Here is a 22181-nt window from a genome sequence, read left to right on the forward strand (position 1 = left end):
TTTTTGAGGACAAAAATAGCCACGATTATTCGTTAAATGTATAAACGTTCACAGGGAAAACAAAGTAATTATTATTTATAAAGTCAATATTATATATGGTGTATTCTTATATAATGTGACACCACGAGCCCTTCTGAGAGAATAAACAATGTAAAGTTGACTGCACTTGCTTTTTGAAGATTTCCCAACCACAAAACAAACACAAACAGGAGTCCAATTTCATCTTATGATCTCTAATGATGAGCAATAAAACAAAACAATAGACTATAAAATAAAATTGCTTGATTGTGTTGGAGTGGATTGTAATCAAGATTACTATAAATAATAAGAATGTTCTGTCCTGTTCTATGCAACTCTTCTCTTAAGATGAAGACACTTGTATTGGTAGTTTGTGCTTTCATTTATACAGACGCTGCCTCGGTACCGAAATGGAGACAGAAAAGTAAGAGTAATAATTGATAATTTCTAAAAATACAATTAGCTTCTCAACAAGTATTTCATCTCTACTATTGACATGATTTAAATCATTATCATTTGCAAAATGGATGCGTGTATCGAAACTCTCTCGATATTGTGATATATGCCTTACATTTTTAAATGTAAAAAAAAATGAAAATAAAAAAGTATAATTTAACGAGTTTTTAACACAAACACTCTTTTCCGTAAAAATAATTGCTCGTATCGAAGATCATTCGATTACACACTTTATTGATATCATTCGATTACACACTTTATTGATATCATTCGATTACACACTTTATTGATATCATTCGATTACACACTTTATTGATATCATTCGATAACACTTTATTGATATCATTCGATTACACACTTTATTGATATCATTCGATTACACACTTTATTGATATCATTCGATTACACACTTTATTGATATCATTCGATTACACACTTTATTGATATCATTCGATTACACACTTTATTGATATCATTAAACAATTCTCAAAAGAGGACAGGGTATTGTTTCTAAAGTATTATCATCACGATATGGAGCATGATGACCGTAATTGAGAACTTCATCAAAGTCAGTTAGTCATCATATCGGTAGCTGGTTTGACAGCTTTTTTCACTGTTTAATGTGCTTGTTCCATTTATTGCATTCATTTGATGTTTCTATATATTCAAAATGTATGTACTAATACTTCCTTTTAGCATGTTTAATGTGTGTCTTTGTGTATGGATAAATGATTTTTAAGCAAGTATAAATGAATCTACCATTATATAATTATGTCAATAAGACTCTTAGATGTCAAACATTATTCAAACACCATATAGAACTAAATATTGCAGTATGTGTGTCTGTATATTGTCCTGAACGAGTTTTAAAAAGCTGTAAGGTGGGTCTGTTGTAACTCCCTGTTCTCTTTTAAATCTTGTATATCACTACGTCAACAGGGTCCGTGAAATTCAGTCATTGGCCGATAGCTGCGGGTAAGAACTGGTTCCCGGATGACGGAACAAGTGGAACTGGCGATGGTAGCTACCCAGGAGGACCTGGTGGACTACCTGGGGGCGATGGCAGTTACCCTGGGGGACTACCCGGGGATGGTGGTGGAGGATGGTTTCCAGGAGCGACAACTACACCGGTTCCAATATGTGAGTTTATATATTAATGAAAAATCCGTGTCGTTCGTTTCTAATATTTCATGCCTCTGCATCACTGACTCTTAGCAAAGAACAGTAATACTTGCACGAAAGCGGCCGTATTTAACAATAACTTGGAAATTTAATCGACCTCCCAGAAACTGTTAAAGTTAACGACTCTTTAACATTTCTTACTTTTTGTTAAAACAATTGAATAACAGTAAACAAATTTGTTAAATTTAAAGGCTCTTCAACGACACTTTAAGGAACAACTGGGCCAAGATTATGTGAAATTATATGTTTTACAACATAATTTCAGCATGCAATGATGCAGGAGGATATTGTCTTTACGAGGCAAACTGTGGTGCAGAACCAGGTCCACAGTACGTGTGTGAAACGGAGGGTCTCGTCTGCTGTTTACCACCTGTCTGTAAGTAGATCGATAAAGGTTTTAAAATTACTACTACTTTACAATACAGAAACGTTTGCAGTTCTATTTAAAAGGGAAAATCTGTAACGTTTATGATAGAAAAAAGTATATAAAGGACATGCATGTACTTTTGTACTTTTCATAGAAACTAACTAGTCGAACAAGAACAAAACAAGATACTAGTAAATTAATTGTAATCTAACGTTGGAAATTCCAAAAGAGAGGCAAAAAATACCAATTAAAAGGGACACCCAAACTCACAGGTCGAAAACAAACTGAAAATGCCATGGCTAAAAAGAAACAAAGACATGCATACAAGCTATAGTACACAAAACACAACATACAGTACAGACTTAGCAAATCGAACCCCACCAAAGACATAAGAATATATCCGCTACCATCTGTGTAATGGATACTCCAAAAGCTGTCAACCTACTCGTGATGGCGTTCGTGCAATTTACGAAAGAATTTTAACTATCTGGAACAGCTATGTAAATACATAACGACAATTAATTATTGTTTAAGTACCTGATTCAACATGCGGAGTTACTAAAGAAGCCAGTACAAGAATCGTTCATGGTTCGGAGGCTGAGCATAACAAATGGCCCTGGCAAGCATCTCTCCAGACACTATCCGACTTTCATTTCTGTGGAGGATCACTAATCCATGAACAATGGGTTATCACTGCTGCTCATTGTGTGGTAGATGGGTAAGAACGTGCTTATTTTTTACTATAAAACTTTCACTTATAATGAATAACAAGGTTTTTTTTGTGTTTCAATTTACCTTTTCGGCATACCTAAATGTGAGTTTATCTCATATTGAATAGATAAATAAACTCATCATAGATTCCAGGATTAAATTTTGTATTAATTAATTAACGCCAGACTCATCAGTGACGCTCGAATAAAAAAAAAGTTAAAAAGCACAAATAAATTACGAAGTTCAAGAGTATTGGAAAGAGACCAACTAAATAAACTTACAAAAATTGCTTACTTAATAAAGTCTGTGCATTTTTCTTCCAAATTGTTATTTGCACATTCCTTGGTTAATATTTATGAGAGACAGGTTAATTTAAAAATAAAACTCTTTGATCTTGTAGAAGGGAAATGAAAGTAGTCCTAGGTGAACATGACAGAACAATTGCACATGGACCAGAAGTGACTGTCAATGTTGCAAAGCAAATCCTGGTAAACACAATTCTTTATTCAATAGAGACGCCGTTAAGCAAATCATAGTAAACTTAATTATTTATTCAATAGAGACACAATAAAGCATAACTTGGTAAACTTATTTTTTTCAATAGAGACAGCGTAAAGCAAATCCTGGTAAAATTAATTCTTTATTCAATAGACACCGTAAAACAAATCTTAGTAAACTCTATTCATTCGTAAAGTAGTTATAGGTGCACATGACAGAACAATTGCACTTGACCAGAAGTGACTGTCAATGTTGCAAAGCAAATCCTGGTAAACTCTATTCATTCGGAAAGCAAATCCTGGTCAAATTAATTCTTTATTCAATAGAGACACCAAATAAAAGCATAACTTGGTAAAGTTATTTTTTTCAATAGAGACAGCGTAAAGCAAATCCTGGGATTATTTTTGTAATCAATAGTCAGAGACACCATAAAACCGTGCATCAAGCACGTTGGTAAAGAGACATTACAGTTATCAAAGGTATCAGGCTTACAATTAGATATGTCATAATCGCGTTTCGTCTACATCAACTCATCAGTGACGCTCAGATCAAAATAGTTAGAAATCAAACAATTAAGTATAATGTTGAAGAGCATTGAGTACCCAAAATTTCAAAAAGTTGCTCCAAGTACGGACAAGGTATTCTATAACTGTTAACTGTAACTGTTCAAAATAACTCACCAAATTTATGTCAATGTATGGTAAACTAACATAACACAGTAACAATTGTGTAGTTCCGTTTTAGATTAAATTATCTCTCTCTTGTTCCATTTAGCTTCAGACTAACATTTATAGTAAATGATTCTATAAGCTATTATTTAAATACTGAAATTCAATAAATATTTGCAGCATGAAGGTTACTCTAATGATGCACCCTACCCTAATGACATCGCTTTGTTAAAGCTAGAAACACCAGTGCAATTCACTGATGAAATAAGCACGGCTTGTATACCTTCAGCTGGAGAGAGTTTTACAACTGAAGACAATTGCTGGATTTCAGGATGGGGAGATACGAAGGGTAATACACATGAATTATATGTACAACAAAATGTTTATATCTTTTCTCTTCCTGTACCAAGTCAGGAATAACACAGTTGTTATCCATTCGTTTGGTGTGATTAAGTTTTTGATTTTGCCACTGGATTTGCTTAGGGAATTATAGTTCGTTACTAGAACACACCCGTCATATCGCGGGTCCGTGACTGAATTAAGGTATATAACTATGCGCAAGCCTTATTTTAGTATTAGTATTGTCATCTGAAAAAGTCATGCCGATTTTAAGTTACACAGTTTTTCTCTGCTTTCAAATCTTTCTGTTTGAACCCGTCGAACTGGAACTTATTAATTATTGGTAATATTGATTATTTGGAAAACAAAAGGTCCTGGAATGGAGTATTTTTTAATCAACAACATTGCCCTATATATTAGTTATAAAAAAAGATGAATTCTTTGATTCGCTGTTTTACGTCATGTATGCCCACTAACAAATTGAAAACTGTTCCTCATTTTTAGTCTTGTTATCTTAGAAAGTCTTACTGATTAAAATACTACAATAGGTAGCTATTTGACAATTTAGTAGTGTCAACCCTGTGATTATGACCCGTGTACATTGTATATAGCATATTAACCCTGAATACACTGTTTGGTGGTGCGCCTGTCAGATGCGGAACGTACAGATTAGGTAATAGGTAACAGGTGAATATACTATTGGTATCGGTATCGGACTCGACCCGGAACTTCTTAATTATTGGCAATATTAATTACGTGGAAAACAAAAGGGCCTGGACAGGTGTAATTTTCAATCTATACTTTTGTACTATATTAGTGATATATAAAGTTGAATTCTTTGATTCGTCGTGTTTACGTGATAACGGCTGAAAAATTGGACTTCGTAATTTTAGTATTATAGATAGATTAGGGCCCTACCTTTAGGCGGGTCGCCCTATAGTGATCAGTGTGTCATGATGTATGTTCAACTTCCTAGGTCAAAGGTCACGGTCAAAAACTTTGGTTTCAGTTGACAACCCCGTGTCCTGTGGTGAAGATAGTGTCCGCTCCATATCTAGATAACCGTTATGATTTTATACTTAATACTTAACATGTTTATTAACCAACACCAGAGGGTGTGTCATGATGTATGTACAACTTCCTAGGTCAAAGGTCAAGGTCAAAAACTTTGGTTTCAGTTGACAACCCCGTGTCCTGTGGTGAAGATCGTGTCCGCTCCATATCTAGATAACCGTTATGATTTCAAAGTTTATACTTGACATCCATTTTAACCAACACCTGAAGGGTGTGTCATGATGTATGTACAACTGCCTAGGTCAAAGGTCTGTCTGTCTGTTGGTCTGTCCATCGCTAACAAATTTGATCCACACTATATTTTGAGAGGACAGCTGTTATTATTTCATACTTAATACCTGACAAACATTTTCAACTTAACATATATATATTAACCAACAACATAGAATGTGTCATAATGTATGCATCCTAGGTCAAAGGCCAGTCCCGCTCTACCTCTCGAGAACCACGTTATTGACAGCGGGGCCCACAGAGATGGCTCCCATCTCAATGGTATCTAGTTTTCGTTATTTTACTTTTTAAAGTTGAAGTTTCCATGCAGACAACACTGTGCATTAATTAACGTCAGACAACACCTGCATTATGTGTTACATGAAATCGGACAATCGATGAACTATCTTATATATAAACTGTACGTCAGGAATAAGGACCATTCACGGTTTTGCAGACAAACACCACTTGGAAATACTTTTTAATGCATACTCCATCCGCTTCCAATAGACAGCCTCTTTCCCATATCTTTCATATACACTTCAACAGTGTATTTCATGCATGATCAGTCCTCTCTGTTGTCACAAGTAACTTTAATGAAGAACACCATGTTCATCCTTTAAAATGGTTAGTACTAATCTTATGGATATTGTTGTACCTGAAGAAACATTGTACAGGTGTATCTACTGAAAAACTTTCTAGTCATATTTCTGCCTGGTCAGTTTATAGATCTTAAATACGATTAAGGAAAAGCTGTGGTTATATATGTGCATATGCAAATTAAATCCAATGTTTCCGTAACTGCAAGTACTATACTATTATGCCTTATATAGTCTCATATAGATATAAGAGTGGTCTGATTGGTTCTTTCATTTACTATATATTCTCTGCTTGTAGATACTGGAGATGAGACCAAGCTTCATGAACTTAAGAAGACAATAACAGATAATCCAACATGTGCCAATAAATGGGGAGCTGGTAATATCATGGATACACATATCTGTGTTGGAAATGGTGATAAGGGAGCATGCAATGTAAGTCACTATAGTAAACAACTTGCTTGCAGTCAATTGAGATAATTGCAGTCTTATTTGGACTGTTCAGTAGTTGTTAAGTTTCACAACATCATCATACTTAATTGTCTGAAAGGCTAATGAACAGTACTGAATTAACTGCAAGCAAGTTTTCTTGGCAGTATTGATTTACCACAGTAAACAACTCTGGACATTGAATGAAAGACTGAACACATGTCAATAATTTAATTTTTATACTTTTCAGATGATGTCAAGATCAAAATGACCGTTTAAGACTAATATTGATTTAATATTGAATGAGTAAAGCTTTGACTTCTAAAATTTCATCCAGTAAAAGCCTAGATATTTTGGGAAATGACCAAAATTCATTCATTTCATAAATCCACTTTTAGTATTCAACATCAAATGGAGATATTGGATATCATTAAAGTAAGAGGTTTTCGTATCACCCTGAGTACTCTTTTTACTAATAATACCTTTTATGGGGTTAAGAAATTTTCTAGTCAAGTTTGGGGATATTCTTTCATTTTCACTAGCTACTTATTTCTGACAGAGTATGTATTTAATAAAAATTCATAAATATGATCACTTCAGTAACTGTAAATGTAGAGGTTGTATCTCAGAGATTATCAGTCTTTTTAATTATTTAAATTTTGTGATTGCAATAATTGTATTCTTTGTGGCATCACTATCATTCTTTCAACCTTTACCGAACATCAATGAAGCTGATAAATAAAATTGAGAATGGAAATGGGGAATGTGTCAATTAGACAACAACCACATAGAACAGACAACAGCAGAATGTCACCAACAGGTCTTCAATGCAGCCAGAAATTCCCACACCTGAGTATTTAATCTCAGAGACTACATATTTTTTTGTACTTATATGTTAACAGGGTGATTCTGGAGGTCCTTTATCCTGTCAGAAAGACGTATGGTACCTGGCAGGAGCTACATCCTGGGGATATAATGGTTGTCAGACAGAAGGGTATCCCAATGTGTACACTAGGGTGTCAGAATACAGAGACTGGATCAAACATCATATCAGAATTAATAGAGACTAAGTAGCAGATATATTTACAGAAAAGGAACGTCATATGAGAATAAATAGAAAATAAGATATGTTAACAGAATGGAAACACAAAAATTAGACTTAATCAGACTTAATTTGAAATAAATTATATCACAGCATTTAAAAATACATGAGTTTGTTATTTTGGTTTGGTTTTGCCCTAAATGTATATGTTGAAATCACTGCTTCGTTTCAATCAATGTGCACTTCAATGCAAGAGAAAGGAAACATCTGAACTGGCTATTAAAATATCAATGACTTATAGATTACAGTTGAGGAGAATATCCCTCTTTAATTATCACTGCATCCTAGGTGAAGGTTATATATTAACTAAAATTACGCTGATTTTGAGCATTTAACAAGGGTTTTTCATGTATACACATAAACCCAGACCATTATTACTTTGATATGTTACTTGTAGTGTGTCTTGTAATTACAAGTTAGAAGACAACCTGCAAGTTAAACAAAAAGAAACTTTTTCTTATGGTGCCTTAGTTATAATGTACATGTAAGCACTTGCAGATATGAAAATCATGGCTACAACATCTGTGTCCTTAAAGTTTATATGGACAATCTAAAATCAACCAGCATTTCAAGAAAGAAACATAATAAAATAATTGTATGTAAAAATTTAATAATAAATATTTGTAGTACATGTCTATTGATATTCAAGTGACATTTGCATAATCATGTTGTTTTGATAGCAGTTGCTAATTACAATAGATTTGAAAAAGCAATTCATCATTTGATTTTTAAACACTATAAAAGCTATAAACCACATTTATAGTTAAAGCAATATATATCATATGTCCGGTGGAGAAATTTGTAGCTCTTATAATATTATAGTTTTATATGCATAACTATTGTGTAATGCTGAACTTTTGTGTGCATAAATATATATCGAGATAAAATGTGCAAAAACCAAGGTATATGACCTTAAAACCTTACTATGCTACTCGTTGTTGGAATAATACTATCATGGGAATACATATTTTGATTTAAAGCTACTGGTTTTATAACTTACAAATATAAAAGCTAGAAAAAAATGCTGTTTTAATTAATACTATTTAGGAATTATCAAATAAAACAAAGCCTCTTGTAATACATGTACTTCACTTTAAGTGCATAAATATCATGTATTATGCTAAACTTTGTGCATAAATATCACTTAATGCTATGCTTTGTTCATAAATATCACATAATGCTAATCTTTGTTTAAAAATATCCATTAATACTATTAAAGCTTTGTGCATAAATATCACATAATGCTAAACCTTGCACATAAATATGCTATCTCTTGGCAATGGTAAATAAACTATACTTATAATACAAATAAAAAAATAAATATCTTAAAAGAAATACAACAGCCAGCCATCAGCTGAACTTTTTTTCTTTGGTATCTGTTTAGAAAACCATGATCAATGTAATATCTCTAATACTGGTTACTGTATATTAATGTATAAAAATTCAGCACTGCCAAAAACATACTTTTCCTCTTAGACACATTATACATATTGCTGTTAACAGTTTTTAAAGTTTTGTAATTCACAACTTCAAATTAAACTCCAAAATATAAATTTCAAATCTATGAGGCAGTAGTAGATTGTGTGGCTTCATTATTAATAACTGGATAAATTTCATCACCAGGCACTCCCATCATGATCATCCAATGGTTGACTTCTTTATCTGCACGATGAGAATCTAAGAAGGTGTTGCATGATATTTCATACTCTCGTGTTCCAAATGGAGTTCTGCAATTAAATAAATAGAAAAATTAGTTCATTTCACAAGAAATACCTTTATTATACCCCTGCACATATGATTTTCAATTACATTAAAAACTATTAAATTCCTACATATTTTTATGTATATTGATGTGTTTTCAATATTCTACATTAGGTAGGGGCTCTAGATGTATAAACCTAATTTGTTTGCCTGTAGTCAGGAACCTCTGGCCTTTGATATTCTTTATTGGTTCATTTTTATTTTAGAAGTTTAATGTGACATTTATTGAAATAGTACATGTTTGTTTAGAGGCCAGCTGAAGCTCACTACAGATGCTGGATTTTTTAAAGTAAATTCATGTTTTAATCATATAAGATTGTGCAACAATAGGTAGCTTTTGCTTCATTATTTCAAAAAGGATGTTCCTTTAAAGAATTTAAATAATTCTATCATGTCATGCTCTATGCAAATTCTAACACATAATTAGACTGACTCAATTATCTCCCTTGTTTTGTCATGTTTATACAATAAAATTGAAGTACAAACCTCATACAAAAGTCCTCTTCAACAGCTAAATTCTGATTAGTATATTTGTGGTTGAAAATTATTTTGGTGTTAGCCTGTAATGATAACAATAATTTATATGAAAACAAAATTAAGGTATTAGTTATGATAACAATAACATCAATGATTTGCATTTCAAACTTTTCATTTATAGACGTAGAAATGTTTTATACTGTAATTAATGAATGGCTGTTATTTATTTTGAATTTATTGAACCATAAAATTAATTTTTGACTCTTCACATTGAATAATCCGCAAAATAAATTATTGCCATTCATTATAAATAAATTTCTATCAAAAATAAGGCTCAAAGATATATATTAATATGAATAACAACATACACAGATGTTTGCGTATGAATACACAACGTTAGAGTGGGCGTGTCTTCATAAAAATTGATAACATTGAAAATAAAGCTAATTATTTTAACCAATCAGAAGACAGTAAATACACCAAATTTATTTATATAATGTTAATGTCAACATGTTTTATAATAGATGCTTTCTTTATATAATTTTTAATGTTATCGTCTCTTGTAATTCTGTACAGATGGCTCTCTTTTTTATATTTATATATTTTTACATTTAATGTAATGTTGTATATATATTATTGAGAGATGCCTAAGACTTAAATAAAATATTGAATTGAATTTATATAATAATATTTTGTGACTTTTAACTTTTATCAAGTATTGATTCTTTCTATTACATTAGAAACAATTTATTAAAACAAACTATACAAATGTACTACTTTTTCAAGTTTTGAATAATTAAGTTACAAAAAATTTACAAAAAAAATATCTTTTTTTTTAAAATTCAGAATTTTTGTATGATTTCTTTGAAACAAAAGCAAAGATTACTCACAGGCACAGCGATTCCCTCATATTCTAACCGTAACTGTGGATTAAAGTGTAAAATTTGGAACTCTGTAAGGAAGGATGGCTCGGGCACATATGTGACATCTTGATGTCTGGATCTTGGAGCTGATTTGCCAGTTGTGGCTCTATCACTTGATAAGAACAACTAAAATACAGTAAAAAAGTCAAATCAAACCACATATTTTAAACCACATATAAATATACAGTGAATGAAAACTGTCATATTTTAATAGATTGTTTTCTCTGAGTGGACTATGGATATTAATAAAAATATATATATAGTTTTCATTAGAACTTTTGCTTCATATAAAACAAAAGTAAAAAGGAAAGGCTAGTTCTTTCATTTAATGAATTGAAAAAATATATACATTTATGCTTAACACTACATAGTATTTTAATTGCAATCATTCTTATGGTACCCACCACAGACAGAGATAATGGATGATACTTAATTAGCAATATTTGATTTGGGATTTTTTTAGTACAAATGTAATTCATACTTAATATATATGAAATTGAATGTCACCAAATTTCTGTACTTGTTTCTCCTTCGGCAGCAATTTGGAAAAGAGGCTGTATATTCAAACATGTGCTTGTAGCAGCGCCCCCTTTCAATTAAAGAATTCCAAAGAGTTTCAAGACAGATAATAACATATGTACCTACTTAACTATTTTACATATTTCTAAAAATTTACAGAACATGATAACACAAGACTGAATACAATAAAAGTTTACAGTCTTTATTTGTGCCATAAAGTCACCTATGCTGCACATAAGTGTATTTATGCTTAACACTACATAGTATTTTAATTGCAATCATTCTTATGGAACCCACCACAGAATCAAGAGTTTCTTGCACATGTGTTTGGAAAATGTCAGATTAATTCAGACAGAGATAATGGATGATACTTAATTAGCAATATTTGATTTGGGATTTTTTTAGTACAAATGTAATTCATACTTTTCATCTTAAAATTGAAACTGATGATGATTTGATGGTCAATTTTCAGTGGCAGGGATTTACTCCTTAAAAATAGAATTAAGAATTAAATCACATAAGGAATGACTGAAATTCTTATCTTTTCAGAACTAACCTAAAAATTGTTAGGCACACTTTACTGGTTATTCTACATGTATGTGCATCATATGTCTAATGTTGTTTCTTCATATACAGAAAAATACTGCAGTCTTTCCTTAAATGTTGCATGGCTAAGTGAAGAAGCAGCTTAATATCTGCTAATACCAATATCTAGGTTTGAACTGGTCAGGGATACATTTGTAAACCCATGACCTCCTGCACTCAAGACAAGCACTCTTAACATGACACCAGTGAGCCAGTTATTAAATTGACAACTGTTTGAACATACAAAAATAAGTATCAACAAAAGATCTGATTGAATATATGACAAATATTGAAAAAAAACCATATAATTCTATTAACAGTATATCATACTTACACTCCCTCCCTCATTATCTAATGTACACAAGAAAAACTTCTGTCCATATCGTAATGGCTGTCCACATGGTGTACCATCAGCACTGAAATATAACAGGGGAGATAACTCATGATTTAACTTAATCTTAGACACTAGAGGAGAAACTGACAGTCACTTGGTCAACTGTTACATGTAAATTCTTTTTCATAAACTTATCATAGATACCAGATTAAAATTTTGTATGCCAGACACAGCTACTGTCTTAAGTTCTGGATACTTTCTTTGATATATGAAGCTATACTTGAGATATGCTTTTTTTATAATGTTGAAATCTTACACCCCCTATACTAAAAGTCATGTCAATATACTGATCATACTACAAATATAAGTTGTTCTGGTAGACACAATGACAATCGTGTTAATTCTTCCCCCGATCTTAAGTTCATTTTCAATTTGTATATAATATAAACATGATTAGTTTAGTATAGTTACTTGAACTTTTCAAAATATATTGCCTTTAATCTTCCATTTTTACTGAGACTTATTAAAATACTAAATATCAACAACTTTCCAGTACAATGTACAATATATATATATATGTTCGAATCCTGGCGAGGGAAGAACCAAAAATTTGCGAAAGCAAATTTTCAGATCTAACATTGTTGGGTTGATGTTTAGACGAGTTGTATATATATATATAATATGAAAAATTAAAAATTTGTAAGGGTTCCGCGGAACCCAGTGTCTCGCCTACTTTTGCTGTAAATCACAGGCTAAACAAAAATGAGGAAAAAAATCAATAAAAATATTCCTCTTGATACTATCTTATGATTGTAAGAAGCTTCTGTCCAAGTTTGGTAAAAATCTAGAATAATTAATGAATCTAATAAATGTTTTGAAAACTTTAACTGCAGACTGTATGTAATGTTCACTGGAAGAAAATCTAAGTCCATTTAAAAGTAAAATACAGAAAAATGGAGTTGTCTTTTTACAAAATTTACTTCTGGATACTACATGTATCTAATGATCATAAATAAGCTTTTGTCCAAATTTAGTACAAACCCAGGATAGGTTAAGAAAGTTATTAAAATTTTAAAAACTTTTACCACAGAGTGAATGTTATGTTTCCCGCAGAAAAACTAAGTCCATTTAAAAGTAAAATACAGAAAAAATGGATTTATTTGTTTACAAAATTTACTTCTGGATACTAACTTATGATCATAAACAAGTTTCTGTCCAAGTTTGGAACAAACCAAGGATAGTTTAAGAAAGTTATTTAAATTCTAAAAACTTTAACCTCAGAGTGAATGTAATGTTTCCCCGCAGAAAAAAATAAGTCCATTTATAAGTAAAATACAGAAAAAATAGAATTTTATTTTTACAAAATTTACTTCTGGATACTATCTTATGATCATAAACAAGCTTCTGACCAAGTTTGGTAGAAATCCAGTATAGTTTAAGAAAGTTATTAAAATTTCAAAAACTTTAACCACAGAGTGAATATTTGTGGACGCCGCCGACGACGAAGCCAACGGAAAGTAGGATCGCTTAGTCTCGCTTTTTCGACTAAAGTCGAAGGCTCGACAAAAAAGATCTGATGAATTATACCTTTTGAATAGCTGAATGAAGATGTAGAGGCTTAATAATTTGGCAAATTTAATCAACTTTGAGCTTTACCTTGTAATAACAAATGTGTTTCTGAGATTTGCCCCCAATTCTTTTGATCCTGCTGTATTGCATGGTCCCTCTATTTTTTTGGCTTCTAGAATTTTCTGTATTGCAGGGGAAACTGCTAACTGGCAATCTGCCCTTGGTTCAACATGAGCAAAAAATTTGGTTTTATCACGAGCACCTGGACAACGTAGATTTACTTTATCACCAAAGTGAACCAATCCATCCCTAGATATACTGAGTTGAAGCTGAAAGTAAAACATATGAAAAGTTTTAACCAAGTTAAGTGCAAATATATACCAATTTTGTGGATGTTGTTGGTATAAATTAACCATTTTTTTTTCTTTTCAGAGAAGTACACTTTTGGATTTTTTTTTTTGCATACTTGATTTGCATATGATTTTTAACAAAAAATCAGAAAATATGCTTTATCATATTAATGCATTGCGAAAAAACAAATATTTCTTCAAATAAATTTGAGTTAGATATTCTTATGAATGCCTTTTTCATATAGGATACCAATTTGATTAAATCTGATGCAGACATTTTCTAGTCAAACGGTTTCAACTGAGGTACATGTACTACACACTAATATAAGCCTCAAAAAGCATCATTATGGTGTATAGGGGTGGCGTCAAAAGGTGTCATTATGGAGGAAATGCATTACATATATATCTGTATGTAGCTTTTACTAACACGGCAAAATCTTTATTCACATTTTTATGAACTTTTATAATATGTCAACAAATAATGTAATATTTCTTAAAATTGCAGAAATTGGATTTAAAATATTGCCTCCGACTCATTTTTTTCCCACTTTGACACTTTACTTACTCTGTCAAATAATGTCTGTTGAAGTTGTGATCTTTTCTGGTAAAGTAGTTCACCCTTTTCTCTCCTTTCTAGAAAATCTTTCAGTGTATCCTACAAAAAAATAGGTTAATACTGGACTGTACATTGAAATGACACAAATAGTTTCAGAATTTGTTACTGAAGCAGTCTAAAAAAAGTAATTGTCTTTCAAAATCTTTAAACAAGGATGTATTTGAATCCTTATAAAATCAAACATCCATTATGCAGTGGTCTCGCTGGCTCAAAATAGTAGTGCCCTTAGCCTTGCCCTTCTGCCATGCTGTTTCCCCCCCCAAAAAAAAGGCCTTTTGTGTCATCGATTTTCCTATCAAAAAGTATTTTACATTTATAACATATGGCATAGGAAAATTTTAGTCCAATTTGGGCTATTATAAAAAAAACCATTCCCTAGCTGTATTAAAGTTATAAAAGCTGATGTGCAAAATTCTTATTAATTCATGAATTTAGTGAGTACAATATTGTATATTGAAAAGTACAATTGTCAGTAAGAAGTAACAACTTTTCTTCTCTTTAGAAAAGGAGTTATTTGTTACAGTGGAGTCCCCTGTGCAGCCCATGATATTGCGCATTAGCTGATTTTGTCGTATCAACACAGTAACATAAACCAAAATCGTTCATGTTATTGTTTTAGCCGTCTGAAGGGATAAGTAATAATAAAATTGATAAGTTCAAGAGTAAATTAATAACTGCAATTTCGTGATTTGCCATATTTGGCCAATTTCCATAAAAAAATACATCCTCAGATAATATTTGTTTTATTAAAGTCAAAGTTATATCAGATTGAAATAATTTGGGATCTGCATCCTTAGCAGTGTATATTTGGTTCAAACTCAGCTCTATTTCGTAGTATAAAATTTAATCTTTCCTTTATTTAAAATAAGCTATTTTTGGAAGGCATGCATGTAATCACTGGACATTGATGATTCAATGTAGGAACTCTAAGAACAGGGGTTTCCTTTATTTAGAACACACATTACAAAAAATCTAGAAGATTAAACCATACAAACAGAAGACAGTGTTCTCCTTAGGATTTTTGAATAGTACCAGGGTGATGCGTGACAAATTGAATTTTTCAATATTTTGTGTCGTGTTGCGTCGCTTATTTTTTGTTTGTTAGTTATTGTATGTTTACTGTGGAACTGTGTTATGTAGACTGTGGGTTAGAAAACTTTTGGTTAAAAAGAAGTAACTAAATCAATAAACTCAAGATTTTTATTATATAAAAGTTATAATGTTATAAATGTGTTCACACAATATTAACCTATTATTGGTGTTATCAGTTGAATGAAGTGAAGTCACAAGTCTTACAAGTTACATGTAGGTGTGCAGATACATCAGACTGCACCGTACAAAAAGATGAAAACGGCATCTTCAAATGGATCAAACTCATAAACAACCATGTACATATATAATCACAATTTGCTCACTAAAGTTTTTGCCTATTATGGTATCACAAGGATGTACTGTATATTACGTGTGTCTTTGGTCATCATTTGCCTTGTTTGTTATAAAAATTCACAATACATTTAATTTATATTCCATTTCTTTAGGGTATAATAGAATTTGTCCCAAACCTAGCTAATATTAAGTTCGGTAAACATACACAAAAAATCTAACCCTCACCCATAAAAATAAGTTAATTCTGTATCTGAATTCGTATGTGTAGAATACAGTTGAGGCTTTTATACACAGTGTATGCAAAATGTGCACCAGAATTCAGGTCCTGCATGCAACTTGTTTTGTAACGCCAAAAAAAGACCCTATTATTGACATAATGGTTACACATATGACACAAGGGACAAATTGAACCTAACTTCAGCTCAAACTAAAATCAAGTACTGTATGAAAATACTAACAGAGAAATTTAGAACCAGGATGAAACAATCCAGCACAAAGAGAACAGTTGTGTCATAATATACTGACCTTAGAATCAGGAAATTTAACCTTCCTGTAAACCATCCTGAAACTAATGTTTAGAGAGCTCTAACGTGAAAAAGCCCCTTAACCTTACCCGGCATACCCATTCATAACATTTGTTTTAAGTGCTTGTCAGCTGTTTTCTTATTAACAAAATTCAATATGGATTTTAGAACTATTCTTACCTCTTCTAGCTGTATATCTTCATTCCAGTTACCTACACGAACCGAAGGGTTGTACGTTCTTACACTCATTGTAATGGTAAAAATAAACAACTACTTCACAGATATATTTTCGCGGCGATGGTCGGATGTTTACCTTGACAACAGACTAGAGCAGCAGTTAATAATATGGAATTCTGTCAACTCGGACCAAAGACAACTCGTACCAAGTTAATTCGGCCCAAATTAATAACTCAAATCGGAGACCAACTTTAAAGATAACTCGGACTAAGAGTGGTATATTTCAAAGTTTCAAATTCAACCAGGAGCAGTCGACAATTATGATAATAAAAAAAAAGAAAAAAGAAGTGGTATTTTGCAGTTATCTAAGTTACGTTGGCCAGAACCAAGCTTTGTCTTAAAAGTTGTTAGAGTAGTCTTAGTCCGACTTATCTTTGGTCCTAGTTGGCATATTTACATTTAATAAAACTATTCCTGGCCTTAAGTTTCAGTAAAAAAAAATCTTTATATCAAACGTTCGTATGTCACTATAAAGCTATATGACATTATTAGAAAAAAATCGGAAAATAAAAAAAATAATCTTTATAATAATAAAAAATCAATGTTTGCTAGAAGCTTGAACAAATACTAGCTTTTCAAAAAGCTATTATGTTTCGAAATTCGATATAATTAAATATGAAATCATAAGAAATGTATTTAATCCACAACAAATAACATGCTAGCATCGAAATAATTAAGTGCTCCTATGTATGATTTCTTAGTTTTAGGTTCGTTTACAAGATAGCATTTTATGTTTTTATACATGTATATCTTCGCCGGGTTAACGTCCGTTAATAGGAGGGTTAATAGAGCATTTTTCCCTAAAATATAACCGTAAAAATTGTATGTTAAATAGAGAATAATACATGGCAAAATCCGTATCATATGTCGTATCATCCCGAGACATCAATATCAGCCCAAGGGCCTTTGGCCCGAGGGATGATATTGGTCGAGGGTGATACGGCATATGATACGGATTTTGCCATGTATTATACGCTTTATCATATATTTCAAAAGAAGAGTATTATATTTAATGAACTGTTTTCTGATCCGTAGCACTGAGTTACCTTCTGTTCTGCTTTTGTATTGTTTCAAAGCAAAATAACTGCTCAATTATTTATACGAAGCACATGGGTTACCTTACAATCTGTTGTTTTTCAAATATTTTGTTTGTTATTGTATTTATTTGAGTGTTTTGCATTTCTTATAGTTGCATTTAGTTTGCCAAAAAATATGTTGTGAAACTTGATGTTCGTGACGTCACAAACCAAACAATGACGTCATTAAAAGAATTGACCTATTTTGATGAATTTTTTTCTTAAGCCCAAAAAAAAACCAAAAAACTGACTTCAAGTATAAAAAAAAAAAAAAAAAAAAAGAAAAAAAAAAGGTATGCGATACGGGTTTTACCATGCGATACGGGGTATGCGATACAGGGTAGGTGATACAGACTGGGAAAACAAACCTTTATTAGATATACAAAATAGCTGTATTTTGTACTAAATATATGATAAATATAGATATAAGAATTCGTATCGTATCGTATCATACAAGGGAAAATGTTGGGTAACAACTTATCACTCAAATTTCATGAAAATTAACAAATAGTTGTTTGTTATGATGGTCAAACCATCTGTATACTGTTTTGAGTGGAAATAGCCTGATTAAAACTTTTTAAGTTACAGGACAGGGGATTTTTTTTTCACATGTCGCGCAGTATCTTAAAAATGATGAATGATTATTGCTTAAAACTTTACACACTTCCCAGTTATACTAATCTAAAGATCTGTATAGTATACTTCAGTTTTGGTGATGAATCAAAATTTTATTTTAGTGTTAATATTGAGTTTTTTTTAGAAAAAAAGGGGGGTTTCAATTGTCGCACCGTATGTCAGAAACTATTTATGATTATTGCATATAACTTCACACACAAGACGACGGGCGTATCATGCACTCGTGGCGCAGCTATAGCCTGCTTCTTATTTGGACTGAGACAAAAGACAAACATTAACCCCTTAAAGTTAAATTGTCGCTCCCTATAAAACAACAACATTAGACTAGTTAAACGGATATACGCTGGTTGAATCTAAGTTAATTGGGAGTAAAGCCACCATAAAAACCCCTTTCAAAACTGAAAAATAGTTTTCTGTTGTTTCATATAAAGAAATGCTTGACATGAATAGAGTTTTATCTTTTGGAGTACTACATGGAAAATATCACACATGCTACCATTGTATTTAAGAAACTTGCTACAAGACAAAAGTAAAAACACAAAAATACCGAACTCCGAGGAAAATTCAAAAAGGAAAATCAAAAATCAATAGGCAAAATCAAAAGTCCAAACACATCAAACGAATGGGTAACAACTGTCATATTCCTGACTTGGTACAGGCATTTTCTAATGTAGAAAATGGTGGATTGAACCTGGTTTTATAGCTAGCTAAACCTCTCACTTATATGACAGTCGCATCAAATTCCATTAAATTGTCAACGATGCATGAACAAAACAAACATACTCAAAGAGTAAAAATGTCAAAAATAGGGGTACAACAGTCAATATTGTGTTATCATCTTAATATCTCTACATAAACAACAAATGTAACAAAGAAGCACAAAAAGGCATACATTAATTTAACATTCTCATTTTGCTTTTCTTATACGGCTGAATTTATCTATGTAAAGTCTACCCATAATGATAGAAGGTCTCATTACTGGTTTAAAAATGCGCGTTTGAAATTCGCACAGGTAGACATAAAAATAATTTTGTCGTATGACGGCATACATAAATGAAGACTTACGTAAAGTTGATATAACAAAAACAGACTTAACAGTAAAAGTAATAATAATAAATAAAATAATGGTGTGGTTCAAAGTATGACGGGATACATAAGAACAGTTTCACGTCAAATACGGCTGAATGTATCTATGTAAAGTCTACCCATAAATGATAGAAGGTTTTCATTACTGGTGTAAAATAGCGCGTTTGAAATTCGCACAGGTAGACATAAAAATAATTTTGTCGTATGTCGGCATACATAAATACAGACTCACGTAAAGTAGATATACCAAAAACCAGACTTAACAGTAAAAGTAATAATAATAAATAAAATAATGGTGTGGTTCAAAGTATGACGGGATACATAAGTACAGTTTCACGTCAAATGTATATCATGAAAAACAGACTAAACAGAAAAAGTAGTGTTATTGAATAAAATAGTTTTGTCATTCATAGTATTCAAGATCCTTAAGTAAAAGTAATATCAATCAATGAAATAATTTTGCCGTTCAAAGTATGTGGTTTTACATAACCACTGAGTCACTTCAAATGATTATCTAAAAAAGACTTATAAAAGAATTCTATAATACGTAATTAAGATGATAACTAACGTCAGTACGCAAAATCTATCCTTCAAGACCATCTTGTATTATTTGTGAAGTTGATACGGAATATTTATCAACAAGTTCTTGGTATCTTCCGATGAACTTTTTTAGAAAAAGGACGAGACGTTCTTTGACATACCCCTGGTTCATCAACTTTCTGCTCAGACACTGGTGACGTTTTACAAAGTCTGAATAGGAGCTGCAAGCTCTTGAATACCTAATAAGTTGGGAAATGTATATTCCATATGCAGGTGAAGTTGGTATATTACTACTAAGGTGGGGGAAATTGATAATTTCAAAATTAAAATCGTCTCGTTTGTCATAGATTCTGGTACTGAGATGACTGTGTATGTCAAATTCGAGGTATAAGTCTAAAAATGAGGCGGAGGAAGCCGTGTCTGTGGTCTCTTTAATTTCTAGTTCTGGTGGGTATATAAATGGAATCCAATCAGAAAAGTTCGGATTGTTAATGGAAAGAACATCATCAATATATCTGAAAGTGAAATTAAATAACCTGGCTTCTTTGATCTTCTTGTTTTTGACAAGTGTCTGAAGGAACTCCGCTTTCTCTACATGTTTAAAAGTATCAGTAACCAAATTAAAAAGAATGGTGCCTCACATCACCCAAGATATAATATGATATAGAATCAGAATTTTTCTCCTTTTTTTCTCTCCATATTTTAACCGTTACCGGATGTGGTGTATTATGATTTGTAACACACAATGTCGTATCCTTGATCCCTCAAACCAATTGTGTCGTTCTGTGTCCTTGAGATAATTTAGTTGCATGTGTTGAAACACGGATGCCATCATCAGATATAGGATAAATTTGTCGGAGGGAAGGATCATTAAAAGGGATCTTTTTGTCAATTTTTTTTTTTCAATTAGGTATATTTTAGCCAGTAGCAGTAGTCAGCACTTGTGCTGACATGAATTATCACTGATATGGTTATATTTATAAATTAACTGTTCACAAAATTTTAAAATTTTGTAATACTTAAGCTTTTCTTCCTCAGGCATAGATAAACTTATAGCTGTATTTGGCGAAACTTTTAGGAATTTTGGTCTTCAATGCTCTTCAACTTCGTACTTTATTTTTTTTTTATTTTTTATTTTTTTAACTTTTTTTAACTTTTTTTTTAACTTTTTTGGATTCGAACGTTACTGATGAGTCTTTTGTAGACGAAACGCGTGTCTGACGTATATACAAAATTTAGTCCTTGTATCTATGATGAGTTTATTTAATGATAGGCTACAATACAGTTACAGTGGAATGAATGACGTTGGTAACGGAAAATTATGTTTTTCGCGACGTCAATGTGTGCCAAATAATTAAAAGATGCCTTTTCGATTGATGATAACAATTTGCATGAAAGCGAATACATAGATCCCATTTTTAGAAATGATATCTGATATGATTATATATGAAGACATGTTGTACCAATGTTCATGAAAAAGTCACAGATGATTTTTTTTTTTACATATTCATATATATATATAGTTCATACGATATATCTATCATATTTTATAAAGTATTCCATATAGTTAATAAGACTTATCATACGATTATAAGATATTCTATAAAGAAATTATATATCGTATATTTTTGTAGATTGGCCTTGTGTCTGTTTGATTTGCACTCTATAGTAAATTACAAATTAATGCTGAGTGTATTATGTATAGTAACTTGTAATTGTGAAGAAAACGGAGGAGTATCTACAATATACATATATGTAAAGACACGTGTCTGTTGTTAAGATTGTATAATGTTTATTATCAGATATAGACATATTTCGTGAGAATCGCTTAAATATATGATCTATCTATACCACATCTGCTTGGATATTGTATTATACGTTTACATATTTTACTTCAGCTTCTCAAACC

The 22181-nt window shown here is 31.6% G+C and overlaps 2 protein-coding genes across 2 annotated transcripts; one reads left to right on the forward strand and one right to left on the reverse strand.

The window, feature by feature from the left end:
• The first annotated feature begins 330 nt into the window (after positions 1-330).
• LOC134715020 (chymotrypsinogen B-like) lies at positions 331-7698 on the forward strand. Its single transcript, XM_063576862.1, has 8 exons — positions 331-442; positions 1414-1614; positions 1922-2032; positions 2558-2741; positions 3135-3222; positions 4081-4249; positions 6421-6557; positions 7454-7698. The coding sequence occupies exons 1-8, from the start codon at positions 331-333 to the stop codon at positions 7619-7621; spliced, it is 1170 nt and encodes a 389-aa protein (XP_063432932.1). The 3' UTR covers positions 7622-7698.
• Positions 7699-8246: 548 nt separating this feature from the next.
• On the reverse strand, positions 8247-17070 carry LOC134715024 (cilia- and flagella-associated protein 161-like). The gene is made up of 7 exons (XM_063576866.1): positions 16878-17070; positions 14737-14826; positions 13909-14150; positions 12253-12334; positions 10782-10940; positions 9901-9974; positions 8247-9380 (listed from the first exon to the last, which is right to left on the reverse strand). The coding sequence occupies exons 1-7, from the start codon at positions 16944-16946 to the stop codon at positions 9215-9217; spliced, it is 882 nt and encodes a 293-aa protein (XP_063432936.1). The 5' UTR covers positions 16947-17070; the 3' UTR covers positions 8247-9214.
• Positions 17071-22181: the final 5111 nt, after the last annotated feature.

Source organism: Mytilus trossulus, chromosome 4 (genome assembly GCF_036588685.1).
Source record: "Mytilus trossulus isolate FHL-02 chromosome 4, PNRI_Mtr1.1.1.hap1, whole genome shotgun sequence".
Classification (NCBI taxonomy): domain Eukaryota; kingdom Metazoa; phylum Mollusca; class Bivalvia; order Mytilida; family Mytilidae; genus Mytilus; species Mytilus trossulus.

What these genes read in the sequence shown, in the direction of transcription:
- LOC134715024 (XM_063576866.1), bottom strand. Translation starts at nt 16,946, where the DNA reads ATGAGTGTAAGAACGTACAACCCTTCGGTTCGTGTAGGTAACTGGAAT. An exon ending in TAGATAATGAGGGAGGGAGT is followed by an intron (nt 10,941 to 12,252) that starts GTAAGTATGATA and finishes ACTGTATTTTAG; the next exon opens with TTGTTCTTATCAAGTGATAG. An exon ending in ATGAGGGAATCGCTGTGCCT is followed by an intron (nt 9,975 to 10,781) that starts GTGAGTAATCTT and finishes TTATCATTACAG; the next exon opens with GCTAACACCAAAATAATTTT.
- LOC134715020 (XM_063576862.1), top strand. Translation starts at nt 331, where the DNA reads ATGTTCTGTCCTGTTCTATGCAACTCTTCTCTTAAGATGAAGACACTT. An exon ending in CTGCTGTTTACCACCTGTCT is followed by an intron (nt 2,033 to 2,557) that starts GTAAGTAGATCG and finishes TTATTGTTTAAG; the next exon opens with TACCTGATTCAACATGCGGA. An exon ending in GTGATAAGGGAGCATGCAAT is followed by an intron (nt 6,558 to 7,453) that starts GTAAGTCACTAT and finishes ATATGTTAACAG; the next exon opens with GGTGATTCTGGAGGTCCTTT.